Source organism: Phodopus roborovskii, unplaced genomic scaffold, assembly GCF_943737965.1.
Source record: "Phodopus roborovskii unplaced genomic scaffold, PHOROB, whole genome shotgun sequence".
Taxonomy (NCBI): domain Eukaryota; kingdom Metazoa; phylum Chordata; class Mammalia; order Rodentia; family Cricetidae; genus Phodopus; species Phodopus roborovskii.
Genome location: NW_026125052.1, coordinates 33,434,019 through 33,450,528, shown reverse-complemented (window position 1 = coordinate 33,450,528; position 16,510 = coordinate 33,434,019). Strand labels below are relative to the sequence as shown.

Genomic DNA, 16,510 nt, shown 5'->3' with positions numbered 1-16,510 from the left:
GCTGAGACTTAGGAGGATGGGGACAGGGACACGGGGTATAGACACGTGCAGTGGGTGAAGGCCCGGTCCGCAACACTGGCCAGCACGAGACCCACAGAGGTGCCCCATGGCTGTCCTGGTGGGCAGGCCATACCCTCATGCTTGAGGCTGGGTGTTTGGCCTGGAGCCCTGGGCCTCTGGACACATGTCTATAGCTAGTTTGCTGCCTGGCCCCTCCCAGGACCACAGAGCTGGCTACCTCTCTCCCTCAAGACCGGCTGTACACCCTCCTGCCCTCCCTCCGCAGAAGCACTCGGTCTCACCTAGAGTGGAAACAGCGCGAACAGAAAAATTAAAAATGGGGATGACCATGTGAAGCTGGTCTGTGTAAATGTGGGGCACCCCTATTAACGACAAGCCCGAGCTAGCAGAGGAATCCCAGTCACGATGCCTCAAGGTATCCATGGCAACCACCACCTCTTCCTTTCCACCCAGGCCCAGGAGGGCTGGGTACAGTGGCCCTGTCCTGGCGCATTTTCACTTACGGCCATCTTAGGCCAAGACTGTTCCACCCCAGGGGACTGGGAAATGCAAAGCCATGACGGCACAGCCCTTTGGGACCAAGCACGCCCCGCCCCACCCCGCCCTGCCACACATTCTCGCCTAGCAGAGGGCGGGCGCAGTCTCTTCTCACAGCTTTATTCTTTATTAACACTTGGCTGCTTTGTCACTGCTCTGAGCTTCATTGCCGGTCTATGACTTGTCCACCCTTTCCCACTCTCGTTTTGGTAAAATAAATAGAGACAATGAACTCTAGGCCAGCGCTCTCTTGAGCCTTGGTTAGTTTCATGATTGAATTTTCGCATCAGACTTGTGAAGGCCCAGCCCATGGGCAAGATGCACACTCTGCAGTCCCCCAGGGGAGGGAGGCGACCCCAACCCTCCAGGTGGCCCTGTGCTGCCAAAGCAGAACCACCAGTCAGCCAGGGACTGAGCTGGACCACATCTGGACTTCAGCTGCTGGAAGGTCCTGGCGTGTCCCCGACTGGATTGCCCTGCAGAAGTGGGCAGGTGGGCTCCTGGGGCGGTCAGGTGGTTCTAAGGCCTTCCTTCCTGAGTCCAGCTGCTGTCTGGCCCAGACAAGGGGATGAGCCTTCCTCCAGAGCCCCTCCTGGTACAAGGGTCTCCTGTCCTGCTTGTCCAGCCCCCTCTGACCCTGGAGTCAGCCCGGCACCGCCCGCATGGATCCTTTCTCATGGAAGATGCTCTTCACTCAAACAAGTCCGCTGAGCACAGCACGGGGAGCCAGCCTCTGCCCTAACTGTCCCCACCCGTGTCACTGGACTCCTGTTGGCAGAACTGATTAAGCCACTTTGTCCTCTGAAAGGTCCTGGTTCCCAGGGAAAACGGAAAATGCTTTTCAGAACGTCATTCTGTGCTGTGCCTGTTTGTGTGCAGCTCCTCAGCCATGCAGTGCTCCATCCAGGGCTGAAATGGCCACCGCCCCTCACTTGTGTGTGCACAGAGACACTCGCCAGGCACAGCAGCACACACACCGCTGAGAAGCTTCCACATCAGATTGCATCACGTAACCTAACTCACAGCATCAATGGGCTGGTGCTGCCCACTTGCCTCTGGGGTGCAGTGCAGTCTCTGAGCCTCTGTGTGACCAGTGTGAGGCTAGCAGGTGAGGACACCTGTGACGTGTGCAGGAGGGGAGGCTGTGGGCCTGCACGTGTGCACACCCTAAGTGCACACAGACAGGAAGACCAGGGCACCCATATGTGCTTGGGCATGGATGGGGAGGCTGCGTGCCTGCATGCGTGTGTGCCTGTGTGTGGCACAAACATGGCACAAACAGGGAGCTGGGGCCGGGCGTCTGCTACTGCCCTATGGGGGCGAAGCTCTTGCGAACGACACTGCCTGGCAGGGTGAGGCAGTAATTCTGCAGACCCGCCTCACCTGTCCAGAGTCACACGGAGTCACAGATCCTGTGTGGGCCCAGGCTGGACCTCAGAGGTCTAGCTGTGCCGAGGGGCCCCTTCCTTATACCATCCTACCAAACCCAGTGAAGAGGTGGGTGTGCTGGGCTGCCTCTGTGCCCCGGAGGGCCAGGCTCAGACTCCATACTTGGGCAGCAGGGGAGCCCCCCCCCCAATGCTTTCCTCCATTCCCAGCACACATACACGGAGGAGCTCCTGTCCACACTGTGAGGACAGCGGGGCTGGGCAGAGGCTCTCCAGAGCCCCACACACAGCTTTCTACAGGGCTCTGACTGTCCTGTGACTAATGCTTTGATCACTTTGTATCCCTTTGTAAAACTTGAAGAAAACAGGACAGGAAAGGACCAAGATGCATGAGAGGCATCGTGAGGTCCTTGGCGCCTGGGTGCTGGTTCTTGGCGGGAAGTCAAACCCTCCCTTTCTCTGGACTTGTACATTACAGTGAAGACAGAGACAAAGATGCGCAAGCCCCTCCTCATTGGCCACAGCCATGTCAGGAGCCGAGGTTTGCAGGGCGGGCAGGGAGGTGGGCACTGCACCCGAGCAGTGCAGCTTGGTTCACTATGTACAGCAGAGGGTGGCTGCAGCCTGGCAGGGGTCCCGGGTGCTGCTGCTATCTGACCCGCTTCTCCACAGAGTACACAGAGATGTAGTAGTCATTGCTCCCGACTGCCAGATGAGGCTGTGAGGGAGAGAGCAGACAAGCGCATGAGCAGGGCCTCTGCTACAGTAGGGCTGCAGTGCTGGGCCTGGGAGAAGGGTGCCCAGCCCTAGCCGGGAGGCATTAACTACCGCGCACGGCACAGAAATGAAGGCCATTCACTGCCAGTTTCTAGCAGGGAAGATGTGTCATCCAGATTCCATTACAAGCAATTTGCATACTACCCATGATTCCCTGCAGCTTCTTTTCAGGATCGCTCCACTGGGACGGTTCTGGGAATCTGATGCTGTGCACTTTAGCGTCTGCACGCAGGCTCCATGAAACCCACTCTGCAAAACCCTAACCCATATAACAGCCCACATGAGGGACACGATTGTGGGAAGGTGCCAGTGACACACCTCTATTGCTTTTTCCCCAAGAGGGAAGGAGAAGCCCCCAAACCAGAGACACGAGCTGCTGTTCCTCCCTCTGTTGTGTTTACTTTGCTTTCTAGGGGGCAGGGAGATGGTTTTCTGGAGACCTCAGGCCTAGCTCAGTTCTTTATGTTCTTGGAAACAGGACATAGGGCCCAAGTCTCCTAGGTTACCACCTGACTCCTCACCCGCTTCCCCAGAAACCCTGGAGTGAAGGTACAGACCCAGTGTGGGTGGAAAGCCAAGCAGCTGATGGCCCCGACTCGCTGGCCCATGAACCCATCATAGTATTTGATGTTGTTGATCAGCTCCCCGTTTCCATTGTAGATGGCTGTGAACTGGTTCATGGAGCCACTGTGGCAGGAAGGAAAAGATGGGCAGAATATTAGCTTCTGTCTCCCTGTGGTGTGGGAGGAAATAGGCAACTTGTTACATGGGGGCCACAGGCCAGGAGGTTCACCCTGAGGTAGGAAGAGGCTACTCATCTTACCCTCAGGAAGAACCAGGCCTATCCTCAGAGATGCCTTGAGGACAGGTGTTTGTTCTCAAGGCTGGAGAAGGCAGGAAGAGACCTTCTTTTTCATTTCATGGTTATGCCTCTAAGCTGTGCTCCTCCAAAAGCACCGACATAACAAAGCCCAGCGCTGTGCACTCCTAACAGGGGCGACATGGAGGCAGGGTACCTACCAGGCGATCAGGTTTGCTTGGGGATGGATGTCGAGGGCTGTCAGCCCCTTCACAATTTGCATCACATTCACGGACTCAGGCATCCGAGGATCAAAGAAGCGCACGTCTCCATTGACACTGCGGAAGAGGACCATAGTGACGCTTGCTGGTGGCAACCTTATGGATATTACCCAGAGCCCCATGAGAGGGGTCTGGCTCTGGAGGACGGTGACACTGACCGTGTGAAGTTTCACGCCCTTTTGCACATGCTATTAAGGGCAAAGCCATGTAGACTCCCAGGGCCCTATCAAAGGCCTCCCAGGTGGCGCACAAAGGCCCCTACCCTGCCACCCTACTGGCTTCGGCAGGCCGGGCTCCCGGCAGTCCAGCTCCTCGTAAGCTGGAAAAGGCCAGGACTGGTACTAAGACAGCCACTGAGCTCGCTCAAAGCAGGACACAGCTCAGGGTTAGAGAAGAGGCTACGAGCATGGGCAGGGGCAGAGGGCCACAGGGACCGGAGTTGATGAAGTGGAACCCATGACAACAGGGAGCCTGGTGGATGCCCAGCCCAGCCCACAGGGAGGGCACACTGCCGTCTTGCCAAGGCTGGCAGCCTCTGCTCCAATGTCCCTTCCAGGGGTTACGCTTTGCTTCCTGCCACAGAATAGGGGGAAGGAATGGTGGCTTCACAACAGTAAATTATGCTTTGCTGTCTCTTTAGCAGGCAAATGAAGATTCGCTGCTCTCAGCACAGTATTTACTGAGGAGCAGGCCTGAATTTATGTGCAGAGGCTGGCTGGCGACAGGGCAGTCTGCTGGGCAGCCCGCCTGCTCCAGGTGCATCTTGCTTTGCTGCCCTTGCGTCTACAGGAGGGGACACAACTACTTGCTCATCTTATCTCATTCACACACACACACACACACACACACACTCACACACACACACACTCATTCACACACACACTCACTCACACACACACACACACACACTCATTCACACACACACTCACTCTCATTCACACACACACTCATTCACACACACACTCACTCTCATTCACACACATCCACACACACACACCCTTGCTCTGCACACACACTCACTCTGCACTCTGACCTTTCTGGCCAGTCACAGAGTAGAGTAAATTACTGCTCTGAAATGCCATGGTCCCTGGCCCCTAGGTGTTTAAATATCAAGGACATATTTAAATGGAGGGAAAACAATGTTTTGCACGTTTGCTGCTCCTTACCTCACGCTCACGATGTGGCCATCAGGGTGCTTCTGCAGGTAGGCCTTTACCACCCACGCTGTGTGCTCGCGGTAAGTCATGACCCGGCTAAAGGAGGAAGGTGCAGTCAGGACAGGCCCAGCCCAGCTCCTCTTCCCCACTCACTGCCCAGGGAATTGTGGTGAGGGCTAGGAGGAGCAGGTGTGACTGGCAGCTGCCCCTGGGCAGAGCCTCAGGAGGGCCCCAGGGAACCACTAACTAGGCTGTACTAGGCCACCGGCTCATCTGTCTAGCCTCCAGTCCCCCAGGTCTGGCCTTCAAGTCTGGGTGATATTTTGGGATGACCTGCCTGACAAAGCAGTTTAGTGAGAAGGTCACTCTGTTCCTCTGCCTCTGTGGGGTCAGCTTTAAGGGGTCTTCTCTGAGAGGCAGGCCACAGGGCTATCAGACAACTGGACACCAGGTAAAGATGGAGAAAGAAGCCAGACAGTGACCGCCCCCCCCCCCAGCAATCTCTACTTCCCTCACAGAGAGAGCTGGACCCTACGCTGGCGGTGGGGTAGGGGTGCCTCTCAAACAGCGCTGAGCAGGGGGAGGTGTGGCAGTTACCATTCACTGAGTGCCATCCGCCTGTCGTAGACTCGGATGGAGCCGTCGCCCAGGCCAGCCACAATGAGTGAGCGGTGGGAATCACAGGACAGACTCGTCACACAGCTGTCAGCACCTGTGGGGATATCCTGAGCCCGGGGAAAGAGCCGTGAGGAAGGACACAGCAGGCCGCAGGGTCTTTTGTGGACACCCCCCTTTCTTTCAGGCTGAGAGACAGGTCTCGCTTACACGGCTATCGTGGCCAGAGGGACTGGGTTGAGGGTAGTGAGGGCTACAGGCATCAGGCATGAGCTGATCTGCTGAGTAGAGCCCGTGAGCCCGTGCCTGGGCACCGCCTGGGAGGGAACTGTGGGGATGCCTGACTCTCAGTGCCTATTAAACTTTCCAGCAACATCTCCTCTCCCTTTCCTGAAAAGAAAGACGAACCGAAGCACATTTTGGCAGGGAGGGAGTCTCGTTAGCGCTCTCTTCAAACCCCTAATTAGTCAAGGAAGAGCTGAGGAGCTGCTCCCCTTGGTACCATGAATACTGCAGAAGGGCAGGGGGTGATGAATGGAAGCAAGAAGAAGGAGCTGGAAACAGGCCTCAGAGGGACGGACATGCTCTCTAATCAGACAGGGCAAGCCTGAGAGGACCTGGGGGGGGGGAGGGGTACGGTGGGGGGCGGGGCTCTGAATGGGGACGTTGTTAAAGAGCATGCTCCCTCCTTTGCAGCTGAGTCAGTGACATGCAAGGAATTCCGCCTGCACACAGCCCCCGGGGACAGCAACAATCAAGCACTGTCCCCCGTCTCCCAGGGACTCAGAGAGAGAGCGTTTCTCCAACTGTCTGGTGGCATTATGGGGCATGAGGATGCCACGGAGGCGGTCTAGCAGGTGCTGATGGACAGACCTCAACTCGACCTCAACTCATGCCGGCTCCTGTCATTCCTGCCGGTCTCTGGCCCTTTGCTCTGCACACGCCCAAAACTGTCCATGCCCCCACTCTGGCAGGGCAGGTTGGAGAATGCTCAGGCCAGGCTCTGCCCTGCGGTCTCCTGGGCACTGGGAAAAGACATCCCTCAGCTACCTGTGTGATGGATGCCCTTACGGTCTCTGAGATTTTGTCTTGGACCCAAAGGAGGTAGGTACAACTGGACTCTGGTAAGGAAGCCCAGGAATCTGAGGCAAAAACCTATTAATATGACAACTTTGAAGCCACACTGGTCTACACAGTAAGATTATGTCTCAAAAACAAACAATCTTGAAAATGAAAGATGATTTCAGTTAGGGGCCGGGTTCTAGTTCAATGGCAGCATACGGAAGGCAACCCTGCCTTCTGTGTCCAGAGGCAGATGGTCAAACAATTAACAGTTCCCATCTAAGGCAGTTCACCCTACTGATTTCTGATAGTCCCTAATTCGCATGGAGAAAACAATATTCGGAAATAATTTGGATCAGCACAGGCTTTTTTATGCTGTAATGCAGGGTTAAAGTACCACAGTCATTGTGCATCCAAAGGTAATTAGCTTCTTGCTGAGCAGCAAGACGCCATCTCCTGCCAGTCTCCCTGCAGACAGACAGCTGGGCAGCAGTCACTGACTGTGCCTGCATGGAGGCCACAGGTCTTGATTCCGGATCTATTTTGTGGAGTGGGAGCTGGGGAGTATGTTACTATGTAGCAGCCCCCCCCCCCAGTGCTTACCTGCACTTTCGTCTCTCGGTCAGTGTCCCAGATTCGGACAATGCGCACGTCTCCTGAGCTCATGAGGAGGCCAGTTTCTTGTTCCCAGTCTACCACCATCCCAGCTCCTGGGGAAACACAGTGGCTCAGACAAGACAGGGACATCCCGGGCGTCCCCCTCAGTCATGTAAGGCCAGGCTGGTGCAATGACGCTCGGATGAGCACTGCGCTTTCCCAAGACCTTACACACCCCATCCACCCACACTGAGTCACAGGACTCAGACCCTGTCTATAGACATCTTCTGCAACTCCCAGGCACAAACAGCAGGTCACCTTTCACTGGCTTCCAGCCAAGTCAGAGCACCAAGGTCCTAGTTCTCTTCGGGAAAGCAGGGAATTCATACAGGCCATGGGCCGTCTGCACCCAGCGCTGGGTAGGACATTGAGGAGAGCGTCCTAACTACTCAAATGGAGATGAGCAGATAGACACAATGCAACGAGCCCTCAGCTAGGTGCAGCGGCCTGTGCCCGTTCATAAAGCGAGCCTCTGTACCCAGGGCCAAGGCAACAAATGAACGCTCAAGTCCTCTGGTAGAGCAGATGCAGATACCCAGCAGAAGCCACGGAGGCAGGGGCCGGATCTTCCCTAGCCCTCATTGCTGCAGGAGGCACATGGCCACAGACACAACACCTCCTGAAGCATGAGCCACAGCAGGCAGCCCCCGAGCCTTTCTTGGGAAAGTGGACAGCACATGTGGACCCTCTGGCCTTCACTCATCCCTTACCTCAGTTAGCTGAGATTCCTACAAGGGAAACACAGGCCTCTCAGGCTGAAATCCTTTCCCATGGTTCTGGGGGCCCAGGTCCCACCGGCCCAGGCAGGTCTGAGTATGGCTGGACCTCTCCAAGATGGAGAGTGGTCCTGGGGCACCAGAACAGCCTTCATGCCCAGCCAGCAGCCATACTTCCCAAGCCACATTTGGCTACCCACAGGGCTGCCTGACTGAGAAGATGGCGAGCACTGGAATCCCTGAGGGTTACCTACACTTGTGGTTTCTAGGGGAGACCACTGGATGTTTTTGTAAACTCAGAAGAGAATGGGTGTCCTGGAGGCATCAGAACTATGTCTTTCACAGTTCTAGGTGGCTTCCTCCTGAGGAGTCAAAGGCCCCCCTTGTACTCTCGGTGGCACGCCAAAGAAAGAGCTTGACCCACCTCGTGTTGTTGGCAGCATGTCTGAGAGCCCCTGCCATGCAGTAACCATCTCTGGATTCTTTTCCAAATCAGCAAAATTCTTCCAGACCCTGATGGCACCATCATCTAGGGAGGGAGGGAAAGGCAGCATAAGCCCGTGCCCTGGAGGTATGCCCTATCCATCCCTATCTCTGAGACACAGATGCAGTGTTCTGGATGTCTAGTCCTGCGACTCTGATGTGAGCAATCAGTAAGATAGCTGTGGAGGTAGACGGCGCCATGATAAGACCCCAGCACTGGAAACCACAAGGCACATGTCAGTGGCTTGGCTGCATGGCCACGTCTCCTTCCCAGAGCCTCGACAGGAGCTGGTTGAGAGCGGAGTCATTTCCTCTTTCCCTCTAGTCCAGCCTCTCAGTGTGTGAAACTTAGTTTTTGCAAAGGACATAGACTTGGGGGTGTCACCCTCGTGCACACTGCCCTTGGCGTCCCTTGGTATTCTGCACACCCATCAGCCTGACCGAAGGTCAGAGAGCACAGTTGCCTGGCTCTCCAGACCGAAACACTACTGCTCAAAAATGAGCATGGTATTAAGATACGTCACATCAAACAAACAAGAAAACAGAGGGAGAGCCATTTCTGTTTCTGAAACAACCCCCTCACCCCCTCGGGAAGAAGGAAGCTGGCCTGCAAAGACGGAGGGCCCTGGCCTGGGGGCCTTCGTGGTCATTCATGGCTCAGGCTGTGGGTCTCCCATGAAGGTTAGGAGGGCAGAGGCTGATGTGGCATTTCCTGGTCACAGAAGGGCCGGGACCCTAGAGTCCTGACAACATTAACTTGCTTGTAGCCACGCCCTTTTCCTCACAAATGTATTCTTCAGAGTGACGGGGACCCTTGCGAGTAGTGGCTTGTGAAGAAAGGACAAACAGAAAGAACATGTCCCTCAGGTCTGGGACCACACCAGTCCTGCTCACCTGTGGCTGTCAGCAGCAAGGAGCAGTCTTGGCCATTCAGGTACTCCATGGCGGTGACCCTGGTGTACCGAGGGTTGCCATTGTGGAAGTAGTCGAGTTTCTCTCCTTTCTCCCAGTCCCAAAAGCTTGAAGGAATAAGAGGTGACAGGAAGACGGTCACTAGGGAGACACAGCCCAGACCCCGGGGCCTCTGCTAACGCCTATCAAGTAGCTGGTTTTGGTATGGCAGACAGAGAACATTCTGGAGGTACTGGTGGGTTACCCTTCATCACATGCATGCACACTCACAGCAAATGGTTAAGATGGCCAGTTTCCTGTCATACGCAGCTTACCATGACTTAAAGTCCCAAACCAAAGGAAGGAAAACGGCATCAACAGGCGTGCATTTTATACACCAACAACCCACTAAAGTGGACAGTCTCCTCACTACAGCAGGCTAGAACCTGGTGCAAATTCTCTCTCGGGGATCCTGACACCTGTTTGCTTCTGTAGAGCAGGCCCCCTGCCTGTCCTGTCCTGACCTTTGCTAATGCAGCCCAGGGGAGGTCCAGGAGCAATGGAGGGAGAAGGCACCAGGGTGAGCTGAAGCCACGCCTACCAGATGCTGTCCTTGTCGGCGACAGCTATGCAAGGTGTGAAGGGGTGGAATTTGACCACAGAGGGTACACCAGGGTTCCTGTTCAGAAATATCTGATCATCCAGTCTGGTGATGCCTGTAAGAGACAGTGAGCCGAGTTCCTATCTGCAACAACACTCACAGTTCCTTTACCAGACAGAGCCGGAGAGGGTCAGCAGGGATCAAAGAGAAGGGTTACAAGTGCACACTGAGGACAGGGGCTTTAGCCCAGGGCAGAGCTGGACACGGACGCACCTCTGATAAATGCTGACTACACCAGACATAGCAATATTCAGGGTAGAGGAACCACTGAGTCTGAGTCTGAAGAGAGTGCTAAGAACTTCAGGGTGAGGCCACCACCTACTCAAGACCCCGTTAAAACCCAGGGTCTTCTTACCAGGCCCCACACATTAGCTGAAGACACACACCCTCCTGGCTTTCCTTTTTCAAGAGCCAGAAAGCAGCTACGGATGTGGGTCCAGGCAGCTGCACACATGTACCGTGGGCAGTGCGGTCTACTCAGAGCAGACACACTTCAGAGCTGCAGCACCGAGGGAAGCCAGCACCTCCTTTCTGCCTCGGTCCCAGACACGCACGGACCTCTGGGTATCTGGAGGGTGCTTCAGGGATCACACATCTTCTTACCAGTGAACACAGCTCTCGGGTGGACAGAAGAAAGCTTTCTGGTCTAGCCAGGAGGCCCTCATGTAATCTATGCAGAGTAGAGGGTTAGGCGCTCTTGGGTAGCTCTGAGTGGCCTCTTTCCCTTTGTCTGTGTCCCCTTGCTGTACGGGGCCTCTAGGATGGAAACCCTGAGACTCTGTTCAGCCACATGGGGCTGCTCTGCAGGCAGTTCTACCCTCCGCTTCCTCTTCCCAGACACTTGGTAAAGAGGGAGATGACTGGGGGTGGTACTGCTTGGGAGGAGGAAGCCTTGGTCTGTAGTGGCACAAGTCTACAGCCTGGGGGTCCTCATTCTCAGTCACATTTCCTTGCTATGGTTGAGGACTCCAGGAGGGTAATAAAGTCCCGAGCACTGGAAGGTGAGAGAAATACTCTAGCAGCCAATGCATTTTGCATACACACAGACAGAAGCATGCCGCAGTGGGCCCTGGCAGAATGAATGCGGCCTGCTCAGCCCTGAGCTCCGGTGTCTCCATCACTCACCGACCTCACTTTCAGGTTGACCCAGGCCTCACCATTAGTGAGTTTTCTACCACTGAGCTCCTGCATCCTGTGTGCTTTTCATAAACACAGCTCCTTTTCACAAAGACTATAAAAAGTACTTGCCTTGTGTAGAAAACGTGTGTGTGTGTGTGTGTGTGTGTGTGTGTGTGTGTGTTAGAGGTTAACCTCGGATGTCATTCGTCAGGAGCAATCAACTTTGTTGTTACAACAGTGGCTCACCAATTAGGCTAGGCTGGCCGCCACGAATGCCTGTCTGCTTTGGCAGTGTCGGAATCACAAACATGCAGTACAGTGCCTGCCTTTTATATGTGGGTTCTGGGGCGTAGACCCAGGAACCCATGCTTGTGCGGTTAGCACTCTCCCAGCTCTGTCAGGGTGAGGTGACCTGGCCCTCGCTCCTGCTGCACTTGGGACACTACAGCAGCTCACACACTGTCCTCGGCTGATTGGTACCACTTCCCCCATGGGGCTGGAAGCAAGAGCATGCAGAGGGCACACACGGCACGGGTCAGATGTGGGACAGCCCTGGGGAGGTTGTGGTTGTCCAGGTTTGCAGGGATGGAGCCAGTGGTCCGTTTGAGAGCATTCCAGGTGGTTAGTGAGATGTGCGTCATCACGCCATCCCTTCCTGTTCCAGCGGCCTCCACCAAGAGCAGCACACACAGTGCCTTGAGAGCTGAAGGGGACTGGCCAGAAGCCCCACTCCCCTGGGGGTGGGGTTGGGTGTGCACTCACCCTTCTGGATGACCTGCTGTGCCTGCTTTCTGACTCTAGTGTTTCTCAGGAACCGCCACTCGCGTTCCTTGCGGATCTGACTCTCCAGGTCATGCTCTTCAGGGATCTTTAAGGACAGAAAACCCTAGATTAGGCTCAGCTGGGCATGGTGGTGCATGGCCATGATTTTAACATTTGAGGTTGAGGCAGGCAGAGCACCATGAATTCGAGGCAGTATGGTCTACATGGTGAATTCCAGGCCAGCCTGGGCTACATAGTGGAAAAATGCTTTAGGGGAAAAAAAACCAAACAAAAACAACAACAACAACAAAAAACAAAACAAAAACAAACAAACAAACAAACAAACAAAACAAGCAAAGGACATTACTGAGTACTGGAGGTCTAGATCCTTTCGTCTGGGCCCTGGCTGAAGCCTACTGATAGGAGCAGATGGGACTGTAGGGTAGAGCCCTGACATTCTCCAACAAGGGAAACACTCCTAGCTACGCAGAGGCAGACCTCTGCCTCTGACAATGGCACTCAATTGTCAACATGGCTACATTACCGTCTTTCCCTTAAGTGGGTAAACCTCACTGACTGATTTTCTTGAGAAGCTAAGAGTTAGTTTTAAATTCCCCAAACACTGAGACAGTCAATGAAGAAGATAAGACCCTCCTTCCTCCTGGCTGAGTACAGACAGAGGACCTGTCTGGGTCAAGCAGGAGACAGCTGCTTCCTGGGGAGACCAGCAGCAGGACGGGGACCCCAGGCAGGCCTGTATTTCCTTTCCAGTGTTTTATTGCTATGCACCTTTTTTTCTTCTCAAACACTGCAAAGAAATACACTCAATAACAAAATCAACATCCACAGGAGGACACACAACCTGGAGATGTCACCGCCTCTCTGTGAATGGTTATTGGTTTAAAAATAGCCCAACAGCAGCAAATGGGGTTCAGAACCAAGAGTGTCATTTCATGACACTGCGGAGCTTATTAGAAAAGAAATGACAAATGACCAATTACACGGAGCAACAATACGAAGCAGCTTCTGTGAGTGCAGACTGAGTGCGGAGAGATGCACTTTAATGGAACCCAGTTTCTCTGGGAGCACACTGCAGGTCTAAAAGGTGCTTGGAGCAGGAGGCGGGGCCCGAGGGTGGGGTCCCAGGTCCTGGTGCAGCTGTCTGACCAGTGAGGCCTGGAGGAGACACACTGGGGGAGGCAGCCTGGAGGGTGTCAGACAGTCTGGCACTTACACTGTCGCTGACTGTCACTGGTGGCAGAGCCCTGGCCCTGGACTCTGCCTCATGGGGTGGGGATGGGGCTGTGTCTTTTACCCAGCATTTAGAAGTGAGTCCTGCACACCTGCTGTACTTGTGACAGGCGGTACTGGAACCAGGTCCACAGGATGAAGAAGCAGAAGGCACAGAGCACGGCCCAGTGAGAGGAGATAAACAGTACTCTGTGAGAAGGCCCAGGCATGGCGCCATTGGGGGCGAGCAGAGAAGAGGGATCAGATGAGCTTGTGTATTACGTACGCCTTGTTGTCTCTCTCCAACCATTTCTCTCTGGGATGAATAAATTTTGCCTTTTGGTAAACAAGCATGCAGCCCTGGCTTCTGGGAACTTCTCTCCAAGCAGAGCTCCTAGCAGGGTTCTCAACCTTCCTAATGCTGTGACCCTTGAATATGGTTGCTGCGATGACCTCCAAACATAAAACCATTTCTTTATGACTCCTAACTGTAATTTTGCTACTGTTATGAATGGTAATGTAAACATCTGATGTGCGACCCCTGTCAAAGGGTCATTTGACCCCCAAACAGTCATGGCCCACAGGTTGAGAACCACTGCCCTACAGGGATGTGGACAGCTTAACTGTATGGCATGACAGGGACCATGACATGCCAATTCTGCACCTCTTGACTGCTCAGAAAGATTAACCAGAGCTCCGGAGCCTCCTGTGGCGGCTCAGGGAGCTGAAAGCTAAGGCTCAGCCCCTTTCTGGTCATGAGAACTTGGGGGCTCTCATGTACAGGAGGTAGGGCATGTCGCAGACATGGGTCTTGTGTGGAGTCTGGACCTTGGGGCTATGCCTTACTTTTGGTGTCTTGGGAATTAGTAGGGGTCAGGGTATGTCGAGTACCTTTGCTCACTGAACCAGGCTGGACTGGAGAGTTTCAAGTCACCCTGACACAAGCTAAAGTCATCTGAGAGGAGGGAGTCTCAACTGAGAAAATGCCTCCATAAGAAGGGGCTTCAGACAAGCCTCTGGGCAGTGGTTCTCAACCTTCCTAATGCTGCAACCCTTTAAAATAGTTCCTCATGTGGTGCTGATCACCAGCCATAAAATTATTTTGCTGTTACTTCACAACTGTAATCTTTCTATTGTTATGAACTGTAATGTAAACATCTGTGTTTTCCAATGGTCTTAGGTGACCCCTGTGGAAGGGTCATTCAACACCCAAAGCGGTGTATTGTGGAATAGCCTTTCTGCACATTGGGAAGATGTGTCACTTTGATCGGTTTAATAAAAAGCTGAATAACCAATAGCTAGGCAGGATTTCAGGGCAGACAGAGCGTTGTGAAGAAGCTGTTGGGGAACGCAGGAAAAATGGAGTAGAGGACATGCTGGAGAGGTAACAGCCGCGAGTCTCATGGCAGCACATAGAATAGAAATGGGTTAATTTAGGTTATAAGAGCCAGCTAAAAACAAATTCAGGCTATCAGCTAAGCATTCATAATTAATAACTTCACAATTAACAACAATCCACACCATGATTTCAGAGCTGGTTGGTGGGACAGAGAAAGACTTGCTACAAATGGCTAGAAAAGACTACAGGCAAGTGATGTGTATGTAAGCTGATCTTTCTGTATGGGAACGGCTCTGAGACTGGATGAGACATGAAAACTCTGGTTGGCTTCAGAGTCCTCATGACTTATTATTACATGCCACCCTTTCGTATGCATGGAGGAGATTCATATTATAGTTTGGTCATGTGGATCAAATGGATTTATAAAACTGACACATGCCTTTTACTTGCCCAAATATAGAACAAACATCTTTAGCTGACTTGCGCACACCACACATTCTATACTGGTGTTAATACAGGCGTGTATGTTATCTTTGAAAGTTAGTGTGTTTTCAGAGCAGGGGACCAGACACCAATGGAAATGGGTGGTCCAGGTGACTCAGCCTCTGTTGCAGTCTTCTCAGAGTTCAACATCCACAACAGCTTCAATGCTGTGGGCTGAGATGGTCCAGCCTCACAGACTACTCCAGCTAGATTTTAGATCTGTACTTTCCCATCACAAAGAGAATAGACAACAGCTAGCTCTCCCAGAGCTTGACCATCATCTTAATTTTCCTAGGGTCTCCTAAAGCTGTTGTCCCCCTACCACCAAAACAGGAAGCAGTCTAGAAAACATGATGACATATTCCCAAGAGATAGGGGTGGTTGGCTTTTTGGTCATTCAATGGATTGTGGATATTTGTCATTGTTTAAGGTGTTAGTTACAAGTTGTTATTGGTAACAAAAAAACTGAATAAAGGAGATTAGATTCAGTGATCTTGTTCTAAAAAAGAAAAAGGAGATACAGAAATAATAGGATAAAAGGGTATATCATTGTATCTACTTTCAAAAAAAACCAAAACAAAACAGTTATTAGTCTCAAATATTTTGCATTGGTCTGAATTTTTGTGGATTGATACAAATTTAAGGTTATTTTTTATGTACTGTATTATATGTTTCTATTTCTTTTCTTTTTTAGTTTTTTTGAGACAAGAGTGTGTCTGTGTAGATTTGGAGCCTGTCCTGGAACTCACCCTGTAAACCAGGCTGATCTCTAACTCACAGCAATCCACCTGTCTCTGCCTCCTTGGTGCTGGGATTAAAGATGTACACAACCACCATTGCCCGGCTCTATTTCTTGTTTAAGGTATTGTAATGAAAAGTTCTACTCCCTGAAAGAAATATAGCTTAATAGTCAGTCATCTACAACAATCAGGTATGTTTTCAAGGTCATACAGAGATGTATTTTAGATAGGTAAGTGATCTTTAAATGCTTCAAAGACCTATAGAATATGGCATTTAAGATGTTTTAACAACGTAAGGTTTTTCATGACAGTGAGATATGTCTGCTCCTGGCAACATCAATTTACTCCATAAAAGGATGATGGGCATCAAAAAAAAAAAAAACAAAAAAAAACAAAAAAAAAAAACACCAAAACATTCATAAGGAGTTTGCTTTCATTGTAACAAAGCTGGCCATTTGGGCAAGAAACTGCGCTGGCCTCAATTGCTGACAGCATGCTGTCCAGACTGGACACAAAGGAATCAGACAGCCAAACTTTGCAAGACAAGGGTGGGGTGAGGAATGTTTAATAATAGCTTTTGTACACTGTGAAGATGTGTCACTCTGATTGGTTTAATAAAAAGCTGAATGGCCAATAGCTAGGTGGGATGGATATCTGGGCACAGAGGAAAGACGTCACCAGGTAGATGAGGAGGCAGCAGCATGGGCAATACGGGACAAAGGCAACCAAGCTGCGTAAAAGAATGCAAGTTACAACAGCTCGTTAGAAACACACACAAGCTATCATGATTAA

The 16,510-nt window shown here is 52.4% G+C and overlaps 1 protein-coding gene across 1 annotated transcript in view; it reads right to left on the bottom strand.

Moving 5' to 3' along the window:
- Positions 1–802: 802 nt before the first annotated feature.
- Positions 803–16,510, bottom strand: part of Rptor (regulatory associated protein of MTOR complex 1) — a 228,170-nt gene continuing 212,462 nt past the window's right edge. The window contains exons 25-34 of the mRNA XM_051181740.1: positions 11,927–12,032; positions 9,986–10,100; positions 9,388–9,512; positions 8,435–8,539; positions 7,241–7,347; positions 5,558–5,685; positions 4,970–5,056; positions 3,744–3,860; positions 3,281–3,410; positions 803–2,664 (exon numbers count right to left, since the gene is read on the bottom strand). Of these exons, the coding sequence (XP_051037697.1) occupies positions 2,596–2,664; positions 3,281–3,410; positions 3,744–3,860; positions 4,970–5,056; positions 5,558–5,685; positions 7,241–7,347; positions 8,435–8,539; positions 9,388–9,512; positions 9,986–10,100; positions 11,927–12,032 (1,089 nt within the window). The 3' untranslated portion in view covers positions 803–2,595. The remainder of the gene's footprint in view (positions 2,665–3,280; positions 3,411–3,743; positions 3,861–4,969; positions 5,057–5,557; positions 5,686–7,240; positions 7,348–8,434; positions 8,540–9,387; positions 9,513–9,985; positions 10,101–11,926; positions 12,033–16,510) is intronic.